At 31.6% G+C, this 23,294-nt stretch overlaps 2 protein-coding genes across 2 annotated transcripts in view; both read left to right on the forward strand.

Moving 5' to 3' along the window:
- Window positions 1-3,834: 3,834 nt before the first annotated feature.
- LOC136795907 (early endosome antigen 1-like) lies at window positions 3,835-5,136 on the forward strand. Its single transcript, XM_067048004.1, has one exon. It carries the CDS (start codon window positions 3,835-3,837, stop codon window positions 5,134-5,136), a length of 1,302 nt encoding a protein of 433 aa, XP_066904105.1.
- Window positions 5,137-13,355: 8,219 nt separating this feature from the next.
- LOC106682525 (monocarboxylate transporter 9) overlaps window positions 13,356-23,294 on the forward strand; it is a 252,106-nt gene continuing 242,167 nt past the window's right edge. The window contains exon 1 of the mRNA XM_067047997.1: window positions 13,356-13,575. Within this exon, the coding sequence (XP_066904098.1) occupies window positions 13,564-13,575 (12 nt within the window). The 5' untranslated portion in view covers window positions 13,356-13,563. The remainder of the gene's footprint in view (window positions 13,576-23,294) is intronic.

The raw sequence follows: 23,294 nt of genomic DNA on the forward strand, positions 1-23,294 counted from the left end.
GAAAACTATGTATAATTACTTGTCAAAACTGATGAGTCTGCCAAGTGTAGGTAGGAGGAATAAAAAATGGCGGCTGTTTCAAAACCTTAAAAACATTAATTTTTCATTCGGAACTCTATATCACAAAAACTACCAACAACACTAGAAAATCTAAAAGAACATTATTTAATGAAGAGTAAATTTGTCGAAATATTAGTCCTGATAGAGCTATTTACGTCCTATAGTTCTCGAGATATAGCTTTTTAAAGAGCAACATTTCTTAAAAATGTACTGAAAAATTAGTAGTTAGTTAATTTATTTTAAGAAATCTATGTCTCAGGAACTATGTAACGTATAGATGTCTATTAGCACTCAAATCAAAACTAGTTTAACGCACTATATAGTAGTTTATGACCTTTACCATCGTAGGAATAGTAGTTTTCATGATAGTTTCTAAAATAAATTGATTTATAGTTGTTCGGACCATAAGTTTGATTTATGAAAAACTTTATTTCAGAAACCGAAGGCCGTACTGATGTCTGCCAGCAGTTAAATTTACGATATAATAGTTTATGACGTTTATCTTTGTAGGAGTAGTAGTTTTAATGATATTTGACAAAATAAATTCACGAACTGTTAATTTCTAGTTGTTCGTATAAAATGTTTGATTTTTTTAAAAATATACATCTAGACCCATAAGACGCACATATGTCTGCTAGTACTCAAAATAAAGGAAATTTAACTTACTATAAAGTAGTTTATGACACGTATCTTCGTAGGGGCAGTCGTTTTTTATGATATTCGCTTATGAATATAAATTTAGCAAATGAAAATTTGTCCGAGCAACTATAAATCAATTTATTTTAACAAATGTCATGAAAACTACTACTCCTACGACGATAAACTCTATGAACTACTTTATAGCTCATTAAACTAGCTTTAATTTGAGTGGTAACAGACGTTTGTGAGATATAGATTTTTCAAAATAAATTCACTAACTACTGATCTTTCACTACGATTTATTTTTATGAAATGTTGCTTTTTAAAAAGCTATATATCGAGAACTATTAAACTTAAACTAGGCTTATTAGGGCTTACATTTTAGCAAATTTATTCGATTTTAAGTGATGTTCTCTTAGATTTTCTCGTGTTGTTGGCAGTTTTAAAGACATAGAGCTCTGAATGAAAAATTAATTATTTTTAACATTTTAAAACAGCCGCCAATTTTTATTCCCCCTACCTATACTTGGCAGACTCATCAGTTTTGACTAGTGATTATGCGTTGTTTTCATTAAAGTAATCAAAATTTGGGTTGAAATAAATGCCTTTTTTCTTCACGGCTCTTCTACTAATACATCCATATGAAAAAAAACAAGTTCTGTAAGGATAATGTTTTTATCTTATCATTACTCGTTAATTTAGTCCCGAGGGTAATAAAAAAAAAAGGGTTGCAAGATAATATTTATTGAATTTAAGCGAGCCTACGCTCTGTGTAACATATGCAACTGTGGGAAATGATCTATGACAGTGGTTCCTAACTAGTGGACGGCGTGAACTTGGAAGGTGGACTGCGGGAAGAATTCAGTACCATATATTTAATGAGGAATCATTATTAAAACTGCTTTATTGTTTCCTTAGCCAATGTTTTATTGTTAGGTGAAACGTTTTAACTCGTAAATAAATCATTATAGTGTATCAGAATCCACTTTTAAGTAAGCTAATTATTAAATATTTTCCAAGAGAGACCGGTATATCTTAGTCAGGAGTTGGGTTGGTCCGTAGATGATTTAATTTCTGTCTTAGTGGGTTCCGAATAGTTACTAACAACCATAACCAATTCTAAAGATTCATTTAAAGATACTCTTTTCTCTGTGAGGGTTCTCCAAGGTAGCATCTTAGTTTTTTAACTGCGATGGAGGCTAGTTATTTTTTTTATTTGGTGTTGATAATTCAATACCACAGCTTCTTCAATGTGTATTGAAAGACAGAGGTGATCCCGCTAAGTATTAATGAAAGTTTTATCATCAATTTATTATAATGAAAATGACATGTACAAACACTTTTGGATTACGTTTTTGGTTGATTATTTTGAATAATTTATTTATAATAAATATATATATTTTTTAAAATGTATTTATTGATATTTACAACTGTACATAAATACATCAAGTAAATCATATTTTAATTTTAATTAAAGGAATGATGTATTATTGAATGGTTTAATTTATCTAGATTACTCGTTGCAAATAATTTTTTTTTTTTTATTTATTGATATTTACAACTGGATAAAAAATACAACAAGTAAATTTGATCATAATGCCATAATGATAATGACATGATACAGCATGTAGAGAAACTAACCAGTGGTACAACTCTAAAAACATTTTACAATATAAGTTCATGAGGCCATCTTCTTTTCAGGCGCCTCGGAGGATTACCAGGAGTGGAAGAGGAAGCAAGATTAGAAACTAGTGGGTTTTGGTGGTTAGGGAGTTTATAATGGAAGGAAGGTCTTTATGGATTTATTAGTAACAAGTTGCAAATAATAAATTTGCATATTATTTGATTTAAAGTTGGTGTACGAGAGCTTTGGATTCAGGCTGTATCAAGGTATAACGTGTTCCGGTAACAAGTTATTTTAGTAATCTAAGAATTGGTTATTTTTCACAATTTCGTGAAAAAGGTAATTCTTGTACAAGTTACTAGTTTCATTGTAAAACAAAACAAAATGAAGATTGGTGAAATGAATCGTAATTATCGGGAAAGAAGGAGGTTGATGAGGAAATTCATAGGAATGAGTTTTAGTAGGGATCATACTAGATAACCTATTAATGTATTAAATATCCGTTCTAGAACTTTTTTTGATAAATGTTAATTAAATTACCTAGATAGTAATGTTTTTATAAATGTTTATTTGTGATATGACAAACTAAAAATACACTGCTATAGTTAATTTACAGTATTTTAAACAATGAATTTACACCCATTTGATAGAATTTTAAAATATGCATCTTAAACTAGAGTTAATTATTGATTTCGAAGGTTGGCAAAATTCCCTAATTTTCTACAACATGAAATCACAAACATTAATCTGTTGGTGGTTCTAAGCACAAGACTATCTGAGCACTAACATTTGGATGCATCACCAGTGCTTGCCCAAACGCCCTTTGATTTAGCCAACTCAGGTCAAGAGCAAAGGAAAAGGAAAGTAATGTATTAAACCTTGGCATTAAATGTTTTCTATTTATACTACAGAGTATTCGAATGTTCGAATAACTACATTTAAAGGTTAAATTCTGGTTACCAACATTTTGTATTGCCTGTGAGAAATTAAGTTTCATTCCCTTGGTATTTCACAAAATAAAAATTATTCCTTTGATGCTGAAATCGTGTCGTAAATAGAATTGTACGTTATTGTGGATATGTGAAATTTAAAATGATTTACGTTTATAACGTAATGTTTATTATCATATATATTTATTCGTAAAGTTTTCAATTTTGTTTACAGTATCATGTTCAAAACATTCTGCATTAGTCAGTAAAATAAAGGGACTATTTTTTTTGTTTTGGTTCGGAAGATCAATTGTATTCAATCATCAAGCTAACAGCTGATATAGCTTTAAAAAAAAAAAAAAAATTGAGAAGAAATTTTTAAGTTTTTCCCATATCTTAAATACATTTTAAACCCGTAGATAAAAACAAGAGCACATTTCTTCAATGAGAATTTATAAAGCAGAAACTTTTCCATTTGGTTATCACATAACCTCATTCAAATGTAATTCCATTTTGATTTTTAAAACCTTACTAATTGCTTGGTGTTAAAGAATTAAATTTTATAACTGCAGAGAACCAGAGATGTTCAGAAGGCCTTGCAACTCTTGGCAAGATATAAGAGATTTAGATGAACCAGGAACCTTCAAGAACGAGTGTAAGACCCTTTTAGATCAAATTATTAATTTTAATTATTCCGAAGCTCCGATTTATGGCCAAGCTACTCAAGTTGATGTTGAAAAACAAGATGTAAGTTACAGACTTCTTGAAGAAGAGAATTTTGTTCTTAAAGAGCAAGTTATGTCCTTACAACAGTTAGTCGAGTCGAAGTCGGAAGAAATCGCCGAATTAAAGTCTAATATATGCCAATTAAAATCGAATAAACAAGTTGAACCCTGTGTAGAAGAAGTTTCTTTACCTGATGTGAAAAACATTATCAAAATGATCAATAGCACTATAGAAGATTTCATTGAGTCAGACAATACTGATGGGTCAAGTAAAATTGTACTAAAAAACTCTGTTTCGAATTTAAGGATTTCAGATCCAGGTGTGGGGTGTGATGAATCGAATCCTTGTTCAACGAATGCTCCATTATCGAATAATGTTGAAACCGTTAATCGAGAGATTGATGTTATACCACCCGAGTCATCAATCAACATTGGCTCCTCGATTCGCGGTTCAAAGTCGAATCTAATTGATACCGTTTCTGGAACTTCAAGAGGAGAGAGTTTCCTCACAATGGAAGAAAATTATTTGTCTTTGAAAAGAGAAAATATAACTTTACAAGACAAAATAAAGACCTTGACGGATCGAGTGACGTTACTAAAGTCCTCACTCAAGTCTTGCGAGCTTGAATTGGTTCAATATGACAAGATTTTATCCCTAATCAAACAGGAGAGGTTTAATTTAATAAGCGAACTGAGAGAAACTAAGCATTGTTACAATGCATTAAAACTGAGGAATGAGTACCTCGAAGAAAGGGTTGTCGAATTGGAAAACCGATTGAAGCTAGAGGCATCGGAAGCAGAAACTAGTTCAAGAGAGGAAGTTGACGACTGTACTCAAATAGAGGTACTAAACTGTTACAAGACTAGGCTCTATGACGCCTTCAGGGAAATGTCGGTGAAAGAGGAACAGATAGGACTACTGAATGAGTCTATCAATAGCCTAGTAGAGAAGTTCAAAACCGAGAAGAGTTTACTGGAGGTAGAGTACGCCGGCAATCTGAAAGGATCCGCAGATAAGCTGCAGCAGCTCTGCGAGGAGAACGTTAAGATGGAGGAGACGATCAGGCAACAGTCCAAACTGATTGATCACCTACAAACTATGGTCGAGAGTAGAGACAAAAAACATAATTCTGTGATCAACTGGATAAAGGATAATTAGTTAAGTTGATTGAGGCTGAATAGTAAATTATAAATTAAACAATAAAAACTAGACAACTATGTTTGTATTTTTTTATCTAACAATTTGGCAATTATACGCCTTCTAAGGAGCTTGTTCATTATGTTCACAGGTTACAGCTGTAGCTAAATTATCTTTCCACCATTTCCTGATATTAGTGAAGTTCATCCTTCTCTTACACGTGTCTTGAAATATTTTCTTACATCACAGCTTTCGACTATGCCAAATTTAATCTGGCAGTACATTCCTTGGGCCTCAATCTCCATGCTGTCAATTCTATCAGACTATCTAAGATAAAGAACCTTCCGTAGAGAGTGTCAGTCATATTCTACCTCCAAAACGTTGCCGTCACTGAAGGTAATTAGCTGGGGCTGAACACGGCTTTGATCAGCAGCCACTCGAGTTTTCAGTTAATAGCTGTTACCAGTTACCATCCGGCTCCTTGAACCTCCACATCAACTATCCGATCCTTTCAAGCTGATCCTCTTCAGCAGTCTTTTAGGGGCCAGTTTCTCACTTATTCTGGCCATTTTTAAAGCTCAACCGATTTAGAGTTGAATGAAGCATCAGGCTACCGAAAGAAGTTACAGAATTCTACTGAATGAATCTATTATATGTCAGTTATCTGTCCATAAACACAGATCTAAATATTCTTCAAAGGACCTTACATTGGAATAAAACGAAATTTTTAAACAGCCTGGATTTGGTCGAGTTTTTCCCGTCATATTTAAGTATTAATTCAATGGTGATTATAGAGTGGAATTTGGTCTTCGTTCCTGTCTTGCTAGATTAGGTTATTTCAGAGCTATGCTGCTTGAATGTTCATGTATTTTTTATTTTCATCGCCACAAAGTTTTTTTTTTACTCTATTTATTTTTTATAGAAGTCTGTAGAAAAGACAATCTCATCTTCTGTCATGTGTCCTTTTATTTCTACTGTATGGTATTCTTTTACATCTTGTTACAACATTATTTCGCAAACCAAATTTGTCTTTCTGACACATGTTTTTAATTATCGTTCTACTATTTAATGTACTTTCTTTCCCTCTGACTTTCCCTTTTGTATGCTTTAGTCATCAATCAATAATCAATTGATGGCAAATATAATGTTCTTGAAAAACATTTTACATGTTTTATTACATTAAAAAAATTCTTTATGGACCTATATACAACTTGATCTTCCCCTATAAATAAATTAAAATGAGTAACTACATACATATCTAGATTTAATTCAGCAAATGCTTGCCTTTCGTCCCTTATAATTTGTTTTAATAGAGAATGTTTCTATTGCTCTTTTCCATTTTTTTCAAGATTTTGAAATGGACATTAGGGGCACTGGGGTATATTAATACCAATTAATAATGAGACAATATCCAATCCCCGGGCATCAATATTTTTGTCCACCATAATATTAAACAAAGTATTATATATATATTTAATTTTTTATACTATTGTATTTTTAAAGTGAACTGGTAAATACTTTTTTTACCTTCTTCTGCTATCTTATTTGTATATTTATGTAAAAATTCTTCAATTTATGTAAAAGTACGTTTGAAAGAACCAAAGAAAAGCTTAAATCCAAACTAATGTCTTGTCTTTTATAATATAATTATTTGCTGACCCAGCACTGAAAAAAATTTGATACAGACAAGGGTCTATTTTTTTACAGTAAAAGAGAAAATTTTTTTTTTTTTTATTTAATAGAAAGTGATAACTAACCAATTATTGAAATTAGATAATTTTAAATTGCAGCATAGTAAACCAGACAACACGTTCTTTAAAAACGAACCGGATTTATCTTTGTAAAAACCATTTGATGGGGATTTTCAAAAAGCTAAATAATGCAAAGTTTTCCTATTTTGTAAAATCTTAAATTATGCTTTTTTTTTAATAGTCTTTTACTGGACTACAGCTTGTCCAGTTTTAGAGAATCTTCTTTGTTTAACAAACTTTAAGTCCATACTACTTTATTTCATGTATACTATATTTTTTAAATTTATTTAGCAGGATTTCATCTGTTAAATTCACATTAAATTATTTTTTATTAGAAATTAGTTTTAGTAATTTTAAATTTTTTTTGCTGAAAACAGTGATAATCTGATGGGACAGTATTTCACATTACAACATTTTTACACAACTGGAAGCTGATTTCAGCTTATTCTGTTACAGACCTTTATTAAAATGAACATGAAGATTGTTAAAGAGAGAGGTTTTTCTAAAAGTGGAAAATATTTAGTCCAGTAAAAGACTGATAAAACAAATTACGAATAATTTTGAATTTTGCAATCGATAAAACTTCACTGCCTTATTTAACCGCTTGAAAGCTCTTTCAAGTGCAAATTTTACAAATTTTGCCGAATAAATTTCATAAATTACAATTGTGCATTGTTAAGAATTTGATTATCTTTCAGATGAGAGGCTATGATCGTCTAGAAGTGTTTTAAATTAAGAGTTATTCGAAAAAATATTTTTTTCTGCTATTCATCGTTTTTAAAAAATACTAATGAATAATTCAATAAGTGAGACGTTATAGACACAATGGGTAACATAATATAAATAAGAATCTGTTTGAAAAATAATAAAATTAACTTAAGCAAAAATATTTCGTATTGAAATTGGGGCAAAAATATTTCGTATTGAAATTGGGGCAAAAATATTTCGTATTGAAGTAATCTAATTCATTCATATTTTAAAAGTAATCTGATCAGTTTCCCATGGAACTTGTATTACTGTTGGTTTAATAATTTTTCGGTTAATAGGTTTTTAATTTTTTTTTTTGCACTATTTTGATAAAACGTATAGCACGGTTGAATATATCAAACGATTTGATGATTAATTTAATGAGATAAGAGGAAACAAAGTTTTTACAGTTTGAAAAAACATTTTTAAAAAATAAGACTAGCATTATAGACGCATCATCGTTGGAAAGCCAATGATTTTAGTAATACAAATGGAAGGTTGTAATAAGGAACGGGCTACAGTAGCTGAATTAATAATTATCTGCCACTGACGGATTCGAACCTGGGCCCTTGGATTTAGTAGCATAGCACCCTACCTCTGTGCCGCCCAGCCTCCTACATGTACCTGTATGTGGTACCTATATAGTATGGGAAAATATTACAATAATGCAAATTTCGAATATCAGTTTTCGACGGATATACACGTTTTGAAGTCCCTCGAGTTGAAATAACTAAGTCTCGCTAAATGGTTGTGTGTGAAACAGTTTAGCTCAAAAACGAAAAGTTTTACGAAACTGAAATCACATAGTTAAGGAGTACATGTGCCTGAATTTTCGGTAAAATCGACCGATCGGATGTAAATAAAATGGAAAATATTAGGAAGATAGTCAGGGTTGCGGTCAATAAAGAACAAAATAGTGTAGAATACCCATTTTGTTCTTTTTTAACCTGACCAACCCTGACCATCTTCTTCATATTTTAAATTATATGGTCAACTATTCATATATATTTATAGAAATGAAAAATAGTTTATTATTCTGGGACTGGGTTCCTTTAGAATAATTACAAATGTAATTTTAATTTTATAATAACATTTATTGGCCAAAAAACAGTGTAGCCACACAATTATAACTTATATACAGAGAAGAAACAATGAATAAATTAAAACTGACTAAAAAAACAAAAAGGTAATTATAAAATATCTGTACTATTATAATAATTGATTAGATTGGTGAAGTAAAAGGTAGTTAAATAGAAGGGTTGGTACATGACCTATGTTAGAGAGAATGGAGTTCCAGAGGTATGCAGCTCGGATAAAAAACGATTTATGAAACGCAGCAATTCTGTGAGGTGGAGGGTAGATGTCAGATAAACGGGTCCTGGTAGTTTGGGATTGGACTGAGAATTTGAATTGCAGGCTTTCTAGGAGGGGCGTTGAGTACTAAGGAAATTAGGAAATACTGGCACCGGAAGGATGGGTAGAGCCACTTCAGCTCAGCGTAATACTGGGTTATGTATGTGTCTGTGGTGATCCTGAAAATAAATCGTACTGCGCAATTCATTAGGCGTTTAAATTTAGATTCGAGATTACCCAAGAGTCGACCATATACCAGCCAGCCATAGTCAAAATGGGGGAAAACAAGATAGGAAAGTAAGGTTGACGGGTTTTAAGCGGAAAGAGATGACGAATTCTAATGAATTGCTTTAAGGTAACTGGGGAAAATTTGGGTAATGTGTGGTTTCCAGAATAAAGTTTGATCAAAAGTGACACCAGGATTTTTGACTGACGTTTGGAATGAGATAGGAGTATTGGTTAGGAAAATGTTGTAGGGTTCTGGGATAGATATAAGGAGAGAGGGAGGTCCAATTATGATAGCTTTAGTCTTTTCGTTTAGTTTATTGTTTGTTGCCCAAGTTCTTAGAAAATTTATTTCTTCTTGTAGTTTGAGATTGGCATTTGAGGCGTCATGAGGATAGAAGGAAAGGTGGTTTTGTAAGTTGTCTGGGTATAAATGACTGGGAATGCTGGATGGCAAGTGGAAGGTTATTGATAAAGATGAAGAAAAGAGTTGGGGATAGAGAGAGACCCTGAGGTATGCCTTCAGAAAGAGGTAGGGAGCTAGCGAAAGGATTATTAGGAATAACAACATACTGTGAACGACCGGTGACGATGATAAAGAGAGACTGTGAAGTTTAGAAAGGAGGATGTTGTGGTCAAAGTACTACTTTATAGAATCGATTTTTAATATATTTTTTTTATTTTATCGAAAACAACTCTAATGATTTTGATTAAACTTATTATATCAGTGTAAATTTAAGTGGTTATTAATATTAGGTAGGTTTTATCCTAAATATAAACAATTCATCTATCACTATTCAAATATAAGGTTTCATAATTAACTTAAGAAAAATCCATTTTCCAGATTAAAAGAAAAAAACATTTCTGAGATCAGATTTACTAAATGTATTATAATGTACGGTTGTAAATAGCAATAAATGAATATTAAAGAAAAAAAAATTTTCGAATATAAGACCAAGATTTTAGAAAAAATAATATTTCACTTATTATGTATTTGTATATAAAATATGATGCAATCTTAATTTCTCTGTTTAAATTTTATACTGAAAGGCTAGCTAAATCTAGTTCAATTAATCATAGTCATAGCTATGGTTTACTAAAGATCACCAAGAAGAAAACTTACTTATAATATACAAAAAATTATAATAAAAAATACATATTTTAGGAATATTTAAATCTTACAATTAATTTAAATCAATACAAGTTTTCTAATTTTTTTAACCCATGGTGTGACCCAAGCTGGTCATTTTGCGATAGAACTTATTTTTAAAAAACTACAGTTTTATGTCCATTTTGATGTATTTTTATTCAGTTGACCTTTACGTTCTATAGAAAGGACAGTGTCGACATAAAACCCTTTTACAACTTCTTTGAAGTTTGAATTTGTGCTCTTGTTATTACTTATTTATTTTCCTCCTGGTTTCCTACACTATGTGTAATGTTCTAATGGTGTCAGTTAATTTGCGCACTGTTGTTTATGTCTGCTATATAAAATGGGATGTGTATTTGTATGTCCTTAATACGAATATAATATTTTGCATAAATTCGCCTATCGGTTGCCTGAGATTATTCTGGGGATGAGGAATGTGTTGTAGAACACCACGTATAAAGGAGTAGGCCAGTCATCAGTTTTTCACATGGAACGAATACTAAACTGTGTTAATTTAGGTTAAAAGTCATGAAATAAATAAAACAGAATAAAAAAAAAAAAAAAAGAAAGAAAGAGGAGTTCAAGTTGGTTAAGTTAAAAATCTTAAGCTAATATAGACTTTTTATTAGAATCCTATTTAGATAGTGGATTAACTTGAACATTTTTCACTCTTTAGGTACTTATACATTTGTGTTAGAACACTCGGCTATCGTGGGGGATTTTCTTAAGCTTAGACCTTATACTCATATGTATATATTCATGAATATTATGTTTTAATTCTGATTGAAGGGGTTCTGAAAAAAATCTACATTTGTACAAAATTATGTAACGTGATTATCAAATGGTAGATTAAGGTGACTGGATCTATGGTCATTATTGTATGAAAGCCGAGGATATTCGAAATTTTATATTGAATTATAAATAACTTTTACAAATAAATTATAAATTATACAAAACAGTTAATAGCACTGTGCTACTAACTCCAAGGTCTCGGGTTCGAATCCAGCTGCAGCAGATAATTTTTATTCTGTTAAAAATAGCCGTAAAGTCAGCCCTATGGGTTCTAGAGCCCTTATGGGGTCTACCCAGCCTCAAAATGTAAGTATCTTTGAATGGGGAGGCATGGGGAGGTGGGGGTTTCTCCAGGTTTGGGGATTGGGCGTAGGAACTAGACTCGAAAAATAAGACAGGCAGGTGTGGAAAAGACTGGTTGGGATGGCCAAAGATGTACTAGGTCTTTACAACGGGGGGGGGGGGGTGCGTTTTAGCATGTTGCACGAATGTGTACAATTTGTAATTATTTAATAAAAATCATGTGAAATTCTTTAATGTGAGGCATATCCAATTGTTGGAAAAAGGGGCTCTAGTTTGCTAAATAGATCTTCTGAATTTAAAGATTCAAATTTTTTGTATAAGTCCTCTCTCCATAGGATACTCAATGGACGTAAATTTCTTTAAAAAAAAAAAGAAAATTTTAATTTTTAGAATAATTTTATAATATATTCTCAATATTTTTTTTGCGCAAAAGTAACAGTTAAAAATCTTAGTTTATATAGCAAAATTAATTACTAATAGAACAGAAGCCTGATGTATAAAATCCAGCCCAAAGAACATACATATGCAAATGATTTAAAAAATTAGTTCACTATCACAGAAACGAATTTCTGGCGGTCCTATAATGTTACTCGGAAAGTTCTTAGCCTTATTATTCTGGATAAACGTTGTTCTACTGAAATAATTTTGAAAATAGCGGGAACCTTGCGGAGCCCTGAGAGGAAGATATCGTGGAAATCTCTCGGTTAAGACGGTGTCGGATTTACACATCCGATTTTGTAAATTTATTATTCTCACTTTGATGCCCCCCTCAATATGAAATGAAGACAGTGTGAATCACATGTTGCAACCAGACGTCTTAGACGCTCGTCATATGTCTCTCGACTGCCTGGTCACTTGTTCGACCACCAAAGATACCACCTTTATGATGTTGGCCATTTTTCGTCTGAAGAACCACTGGAATGGTTAAAGTGACACCATCAAAACCTCATAGAAATCAAGAACAAGACGCGAGGGGAAGACGGTGGCACCCTTGAGCCGAACACATCAACGGCGCACGAGACGGCGATCTTTAGCCATAACTACAGGACCGTGAGAAACAACCATTCTCTCTCCTTTACATGCCCCTTCAGCAACCGAATTTTCTATTATTATAAATTTTATGATTGTATTAAATGATTCCAAAAGTGTCTCACATTTTATTTTGTTTAACTATAAACATGCAGTTAAGGATTCCCGGAAACATAACGGGCCTCTGAGATTGCAAATAGACGGTTTGCGAGGTGCCCCTTCTTCCTTGAGAGGAATGGGGTCAGAGGTACCATTAACACTTTAAATTTGTCTCCAATTTATAAATCAATGCTATTTTGGAAACTCCTGAGTATGTGGTAACGACCTGCACTCCATTCGACTTAAGGATAAAAACCACGCGAATTTACGGTGGTTCAAAGATTTGATCTATAGATGGAAGACTTCGATTAGCCCAGCTCATTTTAGTCTTGAGGCGCAAAGAAAAAGAAGAGGGCTAGCGCCGTTAAGACTGCCGTAAGATAGAAGTGTTTAACTTAAGAATAAGAAGGAGAAGGAATGTATGAGGAGAATTAGAAGAGTGAACTAGCAGCAGACTAGCAATCATGTAATAAAATGTCGTCACTAGAAAAACCCATTATTGTATATCCAATAATCTAGTTCAATTGTTAAGTCTGTTGAAGATAGTTTGTACCATGATGTATTAGTTACAAAATTGTAGAATAATATCGTTATTATTATTTTTTTTTACTATCTCAATCGAATTTTGTAACTTGAATTTGTAGCCAAACTAACTGAATTAATTCAATTTACAAACTATCTAACCCTTGAACCGTTCGATCCGAAGTGAGTCTCGACAGATACCGTCCTCGGAGGGTGGGTTGCGCAGGAGTCGACTGAGGGGTCGACTAGAACCGGGGCAGTGGCGCTTCAGCAGCGAACGGTGTGCCCGCGTATTGATCCAGTTGAGCGGGACACCATGCCACCGCCCGGCTCTTTCATGTGGTGAGTGGCATCGCTCTGTGTCTGTCTGTCTGTCCCAGAGCAGTCATGGAAGGGTCAACAGGACGAAACGCCAACTGCCGCAGCGTATCCGGCTTCTGCTCTACTCTGTCGTAAGAGGTCGCCAACGCTCTCTCAATGGGACAAGTGGTAAAACATTTTTTACTATTTTACCACCTTAACATTTGTCATACCTGTCTGAAAATCTCTTATTCATAATAAGTATCATTTATAATGATTTGGAGGAAAATCCAAGATGCTCTAAAAACTTGATCACACTACTTTAAATGTTTGTACTAACTATGTTATGTATGTTTTATATTTATTCTTTGTTTATAATAGTCTCGTTTTACAACATTTTATTTTATTTTTTCTAACATACGAGTGGATTTTAAACTTATTGTTGATCATTAGCTTAATTATCAGATTTTTATAATTTATTTATTTAAAATTTTTGTATCATTATTTTTATATTAATTTTGCATGAATGCACGCTATAGATCGCTTGGTGAGGGCAAAAGCCTGCCTCACTGAGGTAATAGCTACGTTCTGTGACCCGTGACTTAAGCCTACCTACCTTCAATGCTGGATTATATGCTCCACTCTGTATTTAAATATTGATCCAGTTTGCTTCAATATTTTTCAATTATTATAACCATTTATCTATTTGGAAAAAATACAAGAAATACATGCTTTAGATCAAAAATTAATAAAATTAAAAAACTTAAACAAATAAACAATGAAAAAAATAAATAATAATTAATGCGAGCATTCCACTATTATTAATATTGCTAAAATTTGTATATATATAATTGAACAGTCTTGGCTAAAAACATGAAAAAAAATCCTAAATTTTACATTTGCTTTTTACAACACCAAAAAATTACTTTTTTAATTGTAATATGTAGATATTTTATTTAAAATATTTATTTGTATTAATATTACTACAATATAAAATATATGTATATGTATTTATTTATTCATTTTCTGTCAGCTGTCGAGCGACTCCTGGTCCAGGAGACTACTGGGTAAGAAGTATTCTTAAGTGAGAACATAACCCTTCATATGTTTCTCCAAAACCTTAACAATTGAGGTTATAATTGTTTGTTAAGAAAAAGATATTCCGTATTGAAATCTGAATCTACGATGGTTTAATATTTGGTACAGGAAAAGAAACACTGAGGAAATTACAATAACCTAAAGTTTCTTCAAAAGGGAGTTTTCATCAAAAGAACTCTTCAATTTATAGGAGTGTATGTTAATGTAGTAGTACAAATTAGAGTGCATTCGGTTACTGGATGTTAATTTTACAAAATATATGAATCTTTCATTAGATTGTTTTTATTTATAATTACATCTAATTCTGAAATTTTTACCTTTTTCTTTTTTTACAGTATGGCAAAAATATATTATTTTATTAAATTTAAATTTCGTTCTTGAATTATTGGATGAATCCTTGCAGAATCAATATTGAAAATACTAAGTTTGATTTTATGGAACTAAACATTTTGTCCAGTGATGCGGCGAGAGGGATGCGCTGGGATCTTTTGAGCTCTGCTCTACCCCTTACACGTGGGGGATAGATTGGGGTCAGGTATCCTCAGGTCGATTGTGTAAATATTGTATATTAGAGTGTAAGTGTGACTAGAGACTATATTATTTTATCATTATGTTATTTTATTTATTTTTCATACAGATAGTTTGATTATGTTCATTTTGTTTATTCTTTTGTTTGAATATATTTTAAGAGAGTTTTTTATTTATTTTTTATTCATTTATTTATTTTATTTTATTTATTGAGATCATTCATCACTATTACCTATTGCCCACAACTGTGTGGCAGATTGTAATATCTATCAATAAATAAAAAGCATTATTTAAAAAAAACAAAAAAACATTTTGTCAACTGAAAGGTTCATATATGATATTTACATACTCATAAAATTTTTAAAAAATCAGCAAATAAAATATACATTTCTCTGATTAAAACTAAAAATTTGATGGAACGGGATTTCCAGAGTGGAAGTGGCATTTCGGATTTTCTTTCTTATTGAAAGAGAAAGAATCCAATCAATGATATTAACATAAATATAAAAAATATAACTAATTAGCGCCGGTATTTTCCTGTTTGATGAAAATATCAGATGTTATCGAAATTATTTTGAAAATACATCGGAAGTAATATGAATCGTCTGAGAAATGCGCTCTGTTCGCTTGGTGGCACCCGACTGTCTGGAGAGGACTCGCCGCAAATCGAAAGAACTAGAAAGGACATTCACCCCAAAAGAACATCCATCATTATTCTTTACCTTAAAGTCTCCTATGAAATTTTGTAGTTTTAGATCTTTACGACAATTGCACTTAAATATTTTTTAGTAATCAATACTCACATCTGACTTGGCGTATATTGAGCTTCATCTAAAGTGCCATAGCAGAAAAACAAAGGTTACGTATTGATTCTGTGAATTTGTATTACACTATTTTGCATATTTTCCTCATATTTTAAAAGCTAAAGTACTTACCACAATTTTAAATCACGCCACACGATCGTTACAAGATGTTTTTTCAACCTGTTATTGTTTACTTGAGCGAATCTTCTATTATAGATAGGCTGCTGGTTTGTCTCCTGCATACTTTGATGTTATTTAAAGCAACCTTGTAAACAAAATCTAAAAATACAACTATCTCTTTAATCGTTGACCGTATTATCTCTGATATCTTTCTTATTCCTACTGTCTTTTTATGTCCTCTTTGGATCAACTTTGAAAAAAAAAAATTCTGTCCACATGTCCCCAAATTTTTTGTATATTGGTGGGTTCGTGTTAGAATTTTCACTATTTGTAATCCCTCTCCCCCTCAATAAAATAAAATAAACACCACAGAAAGCGAAAATTATGAACAATTTTTTTTCCGTGGTTATAAAAATTCACATTTTAAGATTTCTTGAGATTGGAATAACGTTCCTGCCAAGAATACAACAGTTTAACAAAAGATAACGAAGGCGTAATGCAATCGTGAAACATCGGGTGGTCTCGGCTTTTCCCGTTAGAATAGGATATTTCTATGTTTCCTCTTATCTCTGTTATCTATTCATAAATTTCATTACTATTTCGTATTTATTTATTGTTTATAATTGCTAACAAATGTTTATATTTTCAAATAAACAAAATTAAAAGTACTTTAGTGGAAGATTACGCTGACTATTTTCATGAGAATATGACCTAGCTGAATAAGAGAATAAGACCACTTAATTTTACATGACAAGTTGTACATTTTGAGAAATTCGAAAAATTCAGAAAATTCGATTATATAAAGTGGTACATTCAGTCAGTCGATTTTATCAAAAAAGGTGGTGCTCATACCGCTTTAAATATGGGGTTTCAGTTTCGCACATTTTATTTTTAAGCTAGGCAGACCACATACAGACACACACTGACCATTTTGCGAAACTAGGTTTTTTGGACCCAGGAGACCTCAAAATATGTAAATGTTTTGGACCCAGGATACCTCAAAACATGTGCATGTTTTGGACCTAGGAGACCACAAAACATATATATCCGTTGTAAACTCGAATTCAAAATTTTACACGATGGAAATACTTTCCCTTACTATATATTACATGTGTAGGTAAGTGAAAGTAAAAATTGTTAACATTATGAAATGTTTTGTAAGCCTTTTTGTATATGTTGTTGTTATGGATATAAAGGAGTATACATACTCAAATAGGTTTGTTTGTGTTGGTGTATAAAGGCTTAACCGCAACTATACCTCTCCTACTAAGGCTTCTTGGGGTAGCCAGCTAACTTCCTAGCTTACCGTCGAACAAAACCTATTCAAGGAGCTGTCTTTTTCTAGTTTAATCTGCGGTTTTATAAGGATATTTACGTTTTTTTTACAATTTCGTTTAAACCTATGAAATGGTGTTAAGCGTCAATAAGTTTAACAATTACTCATGCAGTAAACTGAGACTATCATTGTTAAAATATAAAAATAAAACGCTTAAGATTATTAAAATACTTTATCATAGATCGTACTTGAAGCTGAAAGGCGCAAAGATAAAGTTAAATAATAAGTATTATAAGTCGTAAAATTATACATAAATATCTTAACATGCCCAGGATAAATTTATAATTTGGTCCTATCTAACTTCTAAAATATTTAACAAAATCTCCAGGGTGGCCCCTAAGTCAATATTTAAAAAGGTTAAAGTAGACCTCAAAAAATTCCATATTGACAATGTTATAATTCTTTACAGAAAAGGAGAAAATTGTTATTTTGTGTTATTTAAGTAAGTCATGCATTTTGATAAAGAGCAAGAAATAACTAAAAATCTAACTTAACTAATACTAAATGGTTGCATGGTAATGAATATTTTCCAAAAAAAAAAAAAGAAGGGCAATATTTTGTTATAAATGAAATCTAATTTTCCTTGAAAAATGATGATCATAAACTACTTTATAGTAAAATTACCAAACTTCAAACTGAGCCCTAAAAAGAGTTTTAACGTTCTATATTTTCCAAGAGATAGTTTTCCGTTTCTTTTCCCAAACTGATGGGTTATTAATGAGTTAACAAAGTTATATCGTGAATCATGATTAATCTAAGGTATATTTATTTTATAGAGCCGCCCTAAATGTATGTAAATATATTTACACGCTTTTGACATTATGCACAATATGGTGAAAAAGTGACAAATTTTCAGAAAAATTAGATATCGTAGGAATTATTTTAAATACATATATTATTTTAGGACTCAATTTAAAGCTCGTTAAATAGAACAAATTATTTTACAATGAGCATCTCTGTAAGAGCTTTCTATGATATTTGCCAAAATAAATTTCAAACATGTTTATCTGTGGTTGTTTGGAAAAAATAATCGTATTTGTAATTGAAAAAATGTATCTAAAAAATATTGAACGTAAAGAGTTCAAGACTATAAGGGCTCAATTTGAACTCGTTAAAGGACCGTCAAGTAGTTTATAATCATCGTTTTCTTAAGAATATTAGTTTTCATGATATTCGTTCAATTAAATTCACTAAAAGATTTTTTATCATTTTTTAAAATTAAAATATTGGTTTTGGAAAAGCTGTATCTCGAGATTTATTCAGCACAATAAACTCAATTAATTTCAATTTGAACTCATTAAATCCACCATTAAGTAGTTCATAATGTAGTTCAGCTAATTGTTATACTTTAGATGTTATTGGTAATAAACTTAAATTTTGTTTATTGGTGGCAATTTCGCTAATTTGTTGTATTGGGGATAAAGAGCCAAGGAAGTGCTTGAACAGCAATTAATTTATAACTACTTCTAGGTACAGCCAATTTTTGAGCTACTACGCTCGACTTATTTTGGACAAATTATTATACGAATATCCCGCCGTCTATTTTGGTCCGAAAGGGAGGTAATGGGAGAGTTTCTCAGGAATGGACGTTCCTCCAAAATTTGGGCGAACTCAACAGATAGCGATTCCATCTTTCAAGATGAAGTTATGACCTAGGTTTGATTAATGTACAAATGTTGTTTGGTTGATTTGGGTTTATTTTCCTCTATTATAAATGGACTTTTTTTATTGCTTTTCAGGATTTCTTTAACCTTTTTATGCATTGATAAAAACTTAGAGGAGAACCTGTATATAATAAAATACACCTGCGTTGTATTGCGGGTACACTATAGTCCCCTGCCCCGTATCTATTTGTTATTTATATCTATAGAGAATTTATTATCAAAGCCTTATTTATTTTAGCAATGATTTAAAAACCAGGGTATAATAAATGATAAATTTAAAATTAAATAAATAAATGTGGAGATGATGGTTGGGAGGGGGGCGGAGGGTGCGGTGAATGAAGAAAAAAGTTTTAATTGATTGTGCTCTTACCCACTGCACTTCCAAACATCTTCCTCGCACATAATCCACGGTCAACTATTAAACTTATCCTTCGAAATAAATAGATATTAGGTTGAGGGAGAGAGAGAGAGTGATGAAGGGGGTAGGAAAAGGGAGCAGGTGATTGAAATCTTCCTTAGGATGGGATAATCCACCATAATTAGTATAATTTTTAAGTTATGTTAGCTACTTAGTTTTAGATTTTTTTTTCCTTTCAGTATGAAAGGAATCGTTAGCACTGGCATGACATGATGTTGAGCCAATATTACATGTATGGTACTGTATTAAGTACGAGATCATATTTATTTTTTGACAATCAGATATTTCTAATATTCTCAATTTGGAAGTTGCTTTGATAGGATTATTTTTATTTTTATGTTTGTTTTTGGATTTCACGTTATTAAGTTATGTTCACCACATCAAATTATTGTCAATTGTATTAGTTACTCTTTTAGAGTAATATAATAATATACTTATTCCTCCTCGTTTTTCACAACTTTAATTTTATATATATTTACTTATTGGATTTTCATACGTAAATTATTTCCTTTTTCTTCCCTCTTTCATAATTGTAATATTGCTGTATTCTCATACTGTTTTATCTTCTTACCCTTACACTGTACATTTTCTTCCACTACATATTTACTTATCTGCCATCTTCCTTTTTTCTTGTTATTCTATATTTCATTTTGTCCATTGTTGTTATCTTATTGTTTTTATCTTTCCCCTAATGAAGGACTGGAATTTTTATCGAAATGTTGGCACCAATAAAATTTCAACTAATTTGTGTTATTCACTGATCCCTTCCCAAATCATCTCCTAATATAAATATGTATCATTAGTGATCTGTTTATTAGTTGCAGATTCCCTTTAGTATTGACTCATCATAATAAATGTTTACATCAATATTTTTAATAGATCATATAAATTAAGAGAATTGTCTTATTTTAGGACGAAATTATTATTCGAGACGTGAATAAAGTCTACGGTCTTATTCATGATTTAAAAATTAGTTTTATGGAATAATACGGCATTAGAATTCTAGCCAGGCCAGAGTGGGTGGTTTGAAAAGCAGACCAAAAGCAATATAGGTATAATTGCAGTTTTTCCAGGCCGCTGAATATAATTAAAGTCACGTCGCTGGAGGGGAAATAAATCGAAAGCATTTGGAAGACCTCGAAGGTCAAGCGTGTCTTGAAAACATATTTGTCAGAAAATCCTTTCAATAAATTAATGGGAATAGGCTCTTGTTTATAATCTCAAATAGCCGGTTACCCGCCGTGTGTGCGAGAATGGTAACTGATACCTGAGAGCAATTGAAGTCGTTACCGTTACTCGGATATATTAATACTGATACCGTTTTATTATTCACTAGTGGGGAGTTACCACTAATCACTCTTAGTAGGTGATTGTTGGGTCACTTTAAATCACTAGCTCCAACTTGATCTTAGAAATAATTTTTTCTACCCCACTTACAGACCGATGTTAATTAATTCCTGGCTTACTATGCATAAACAGCATAAGGAGAATCGCCATTAATAATTTCAGCATTATAGGCATTGTTATTTTTATATAGAGTATTGATTGCTAGTAGTATTCTTTTATATTGTAGCGTGTTATCAAGGACAATAAATAAAAACAGGGAGCCAAAACAATATTTTTTTTTATTTGCCACTAAGAAACAATCGCACTTATTTCAAATAAAACTATATACTGGCAGTAAAGTTTTTTCACATTCACTAAAATCGTTCTTGAAAGGAGCAATCAAATCGATCGGTCATCGATTGTTTCTCGACCGAATGAGATAGCCTCATTGCAATATGTTAAGATAACAATGTGCCAAATCTTCATCTTTGCTAATTGTGATCCTGTATGCCTGTGAAGTCTGGGGAGCGGAATCCATTACGAAATGTAAAAAATAACAATCTTTTAAAAATAAAGTCGTAAGAATCGCAGTGGATGCTCCTTGGCTTGTAAGAAACAGCCAATTGCATCGGGAATTACAAATGGAGACAATAGAGGATTACATCAAAAAAGGTTCATGATTCCACTCCCAGTTACCGATTGTTAAAAGAGCAGTGACCTACAACTTGGGAAACCCAACCGCAGCCCGAAGGCCGCAGCTTGCTGCAGGACATTCTGTTATAAGTTCTATATTTATCAATTCTGTTACAGCACTATAATTTTTTTTTCTGTTTATCTTTTTCCTCAATTAATATTTTTTATTATCCATTAGAAGTCAATTATTTATTTTGTTAAATCCATACATTTGATTGTTTTTGTTACTAGCTTTACTTTTATCTTTTATTAAGAATTATTGTTTTTATTTATTTATTTTATCTTCATTTTTTTATTTATAAAATTGTGTATAGTTAGGGATGTCTTTTGCATGAGACTATACCCTCCCCCCTTGTCAATTGTTAAAAAAAATGTAGCTCTTACCTTAACCATGTCAGGCCCACCAGGCTGATCTGGTATTAAATAAATAGTGTTCCGAGTTCGATTGTTTGTTTTTTTTAAAGAGAATAATATAACTTCGACAGAGTTTAGTCGACGATTTAATATTGTCAATTTTAAATTGTGCCTCTACGTTCAAAAACCACTTTTAAGGATATTCAACCCAAAAATTAGGTAATTTAATACCAACGTGGCTACAAATTAATTCACTTCCATCTTTTGGTTCCTTCATGCTGAATTTATTTAAATCCCATCGTCGTCACCAGTGTGGGAATGATAAAATGTAATAGATAAAGATAGGTGTTTTTATTAGTACTAAACCTATTTCTTTACATGTTTTTCTATTATAGTCATGATACATTTAAATTTTAGTAAATTCTTTATGTAATGAATTCCTCAAAACTTTTATTTCATAATGATATTAGCTAGATAATAAAAGTTTAGATATTAACACGCGAAAATAAATAAATAATATTTGTATGTTACCTCGTTTCTCAGCAATTTGGGCTTCAGAAGAAAATGGTAGCCACCACTGCTAATAAGAACTCGTGCTATAATTCTTCTTTTAATATTCCTTGAAGGAGATTACAGGAATACTCGTATACACAAAAGCCCTTACGGACTAACTGAGGTAAATCATTCGCTATGATGACGTCGAGTCCTTTCTCTCTCATTATCTTAGATCTTATTGCCTACAACGCGGTGCAGGTCGTGACGATGTGCTCTAGTTTCCAAAAATCCTCAATTGGGTGATAGGAAGCCATGTCACGTTGCAGATTTGGCCCGAAATAGACGTATAGTTGAACTTTTAAAAAGTTTGGAATTTTTGCATGAGAACGTATTTTTGGTAATAAAATCGTTTAGCAAGAAGAAAAAATTGGAAGCTTTTTTGTCGTGTAGTCAAATTTATTACCGCTTTCACTCTATTCCTTGAGAATGGGCTAGAAATGAGAGTGGACAAAATTTTTTAAGATATTATTTTTTGAAGGTTATGATTTATTTTATGGAACTTATAACCTCTATATAACAGGTAATCATAATTTACATAGTCATTGTAAATAATTATGTTATTGCAGTTATTATTTTCTAGAATCAGTTTCATTTATCTTTTTACTGAAACGATTTTTTTTTTATGTGCTTGGTTCTTCTATGTGTTTGTTTTTCCGTATTATTCTTAGTGGTTATTCATTTAACAGGACGTACTTGGACATCGTTATATGTATGGAACAGGCATGTTTAATCCAAATTGAACGCGTGTGAAAATGTGTGGCACAGCTTATCTATAAATTATTTCAAAGGTATGCTCTTTTAGTTTTTAATTATTAACAATTAAACTGCGCAGATTAAGGCTAAATGTACCCTTCCTGGGACGCACCAGAATTTACTTTTCTATTTACTCTTGAACGGATGGTCCGATTTCGGATCTGTAAAGTGCATTTTCTTTTTTTCGAAAATAGAAGTTACTGAAATTAGGTTAAAAAAGCACCAATCCAATAATAAGGAAAATAAGATGCAAAAATATG

Source organism: Halyomorpha halys, unplaced genomic scaffold (assembly GCF_000696795.3).
Source record: "Halyomorpha halys isolate HHAL.00 unplaced genomic scaffold, Hhal_1.1 Scaffold421.1, whole genome shotgun sequence".
Lineage (NCBI taxonomy): Eukaryota > Metazoa > Arthropoda > Insecta > Hemiptera > Pentatomidae > Halyomorpha > Halyomorpha halys.

What these genes read in the sequence shown, in the direction of transcription:
- LOC136795907 (XM_067048004.1), top strand. Translation starts at nt 3,835, where the DNA reads ATGTTCAGAAGGCCTTGCAACTCTTGGCAAGATATAAGAGATTTAGAT.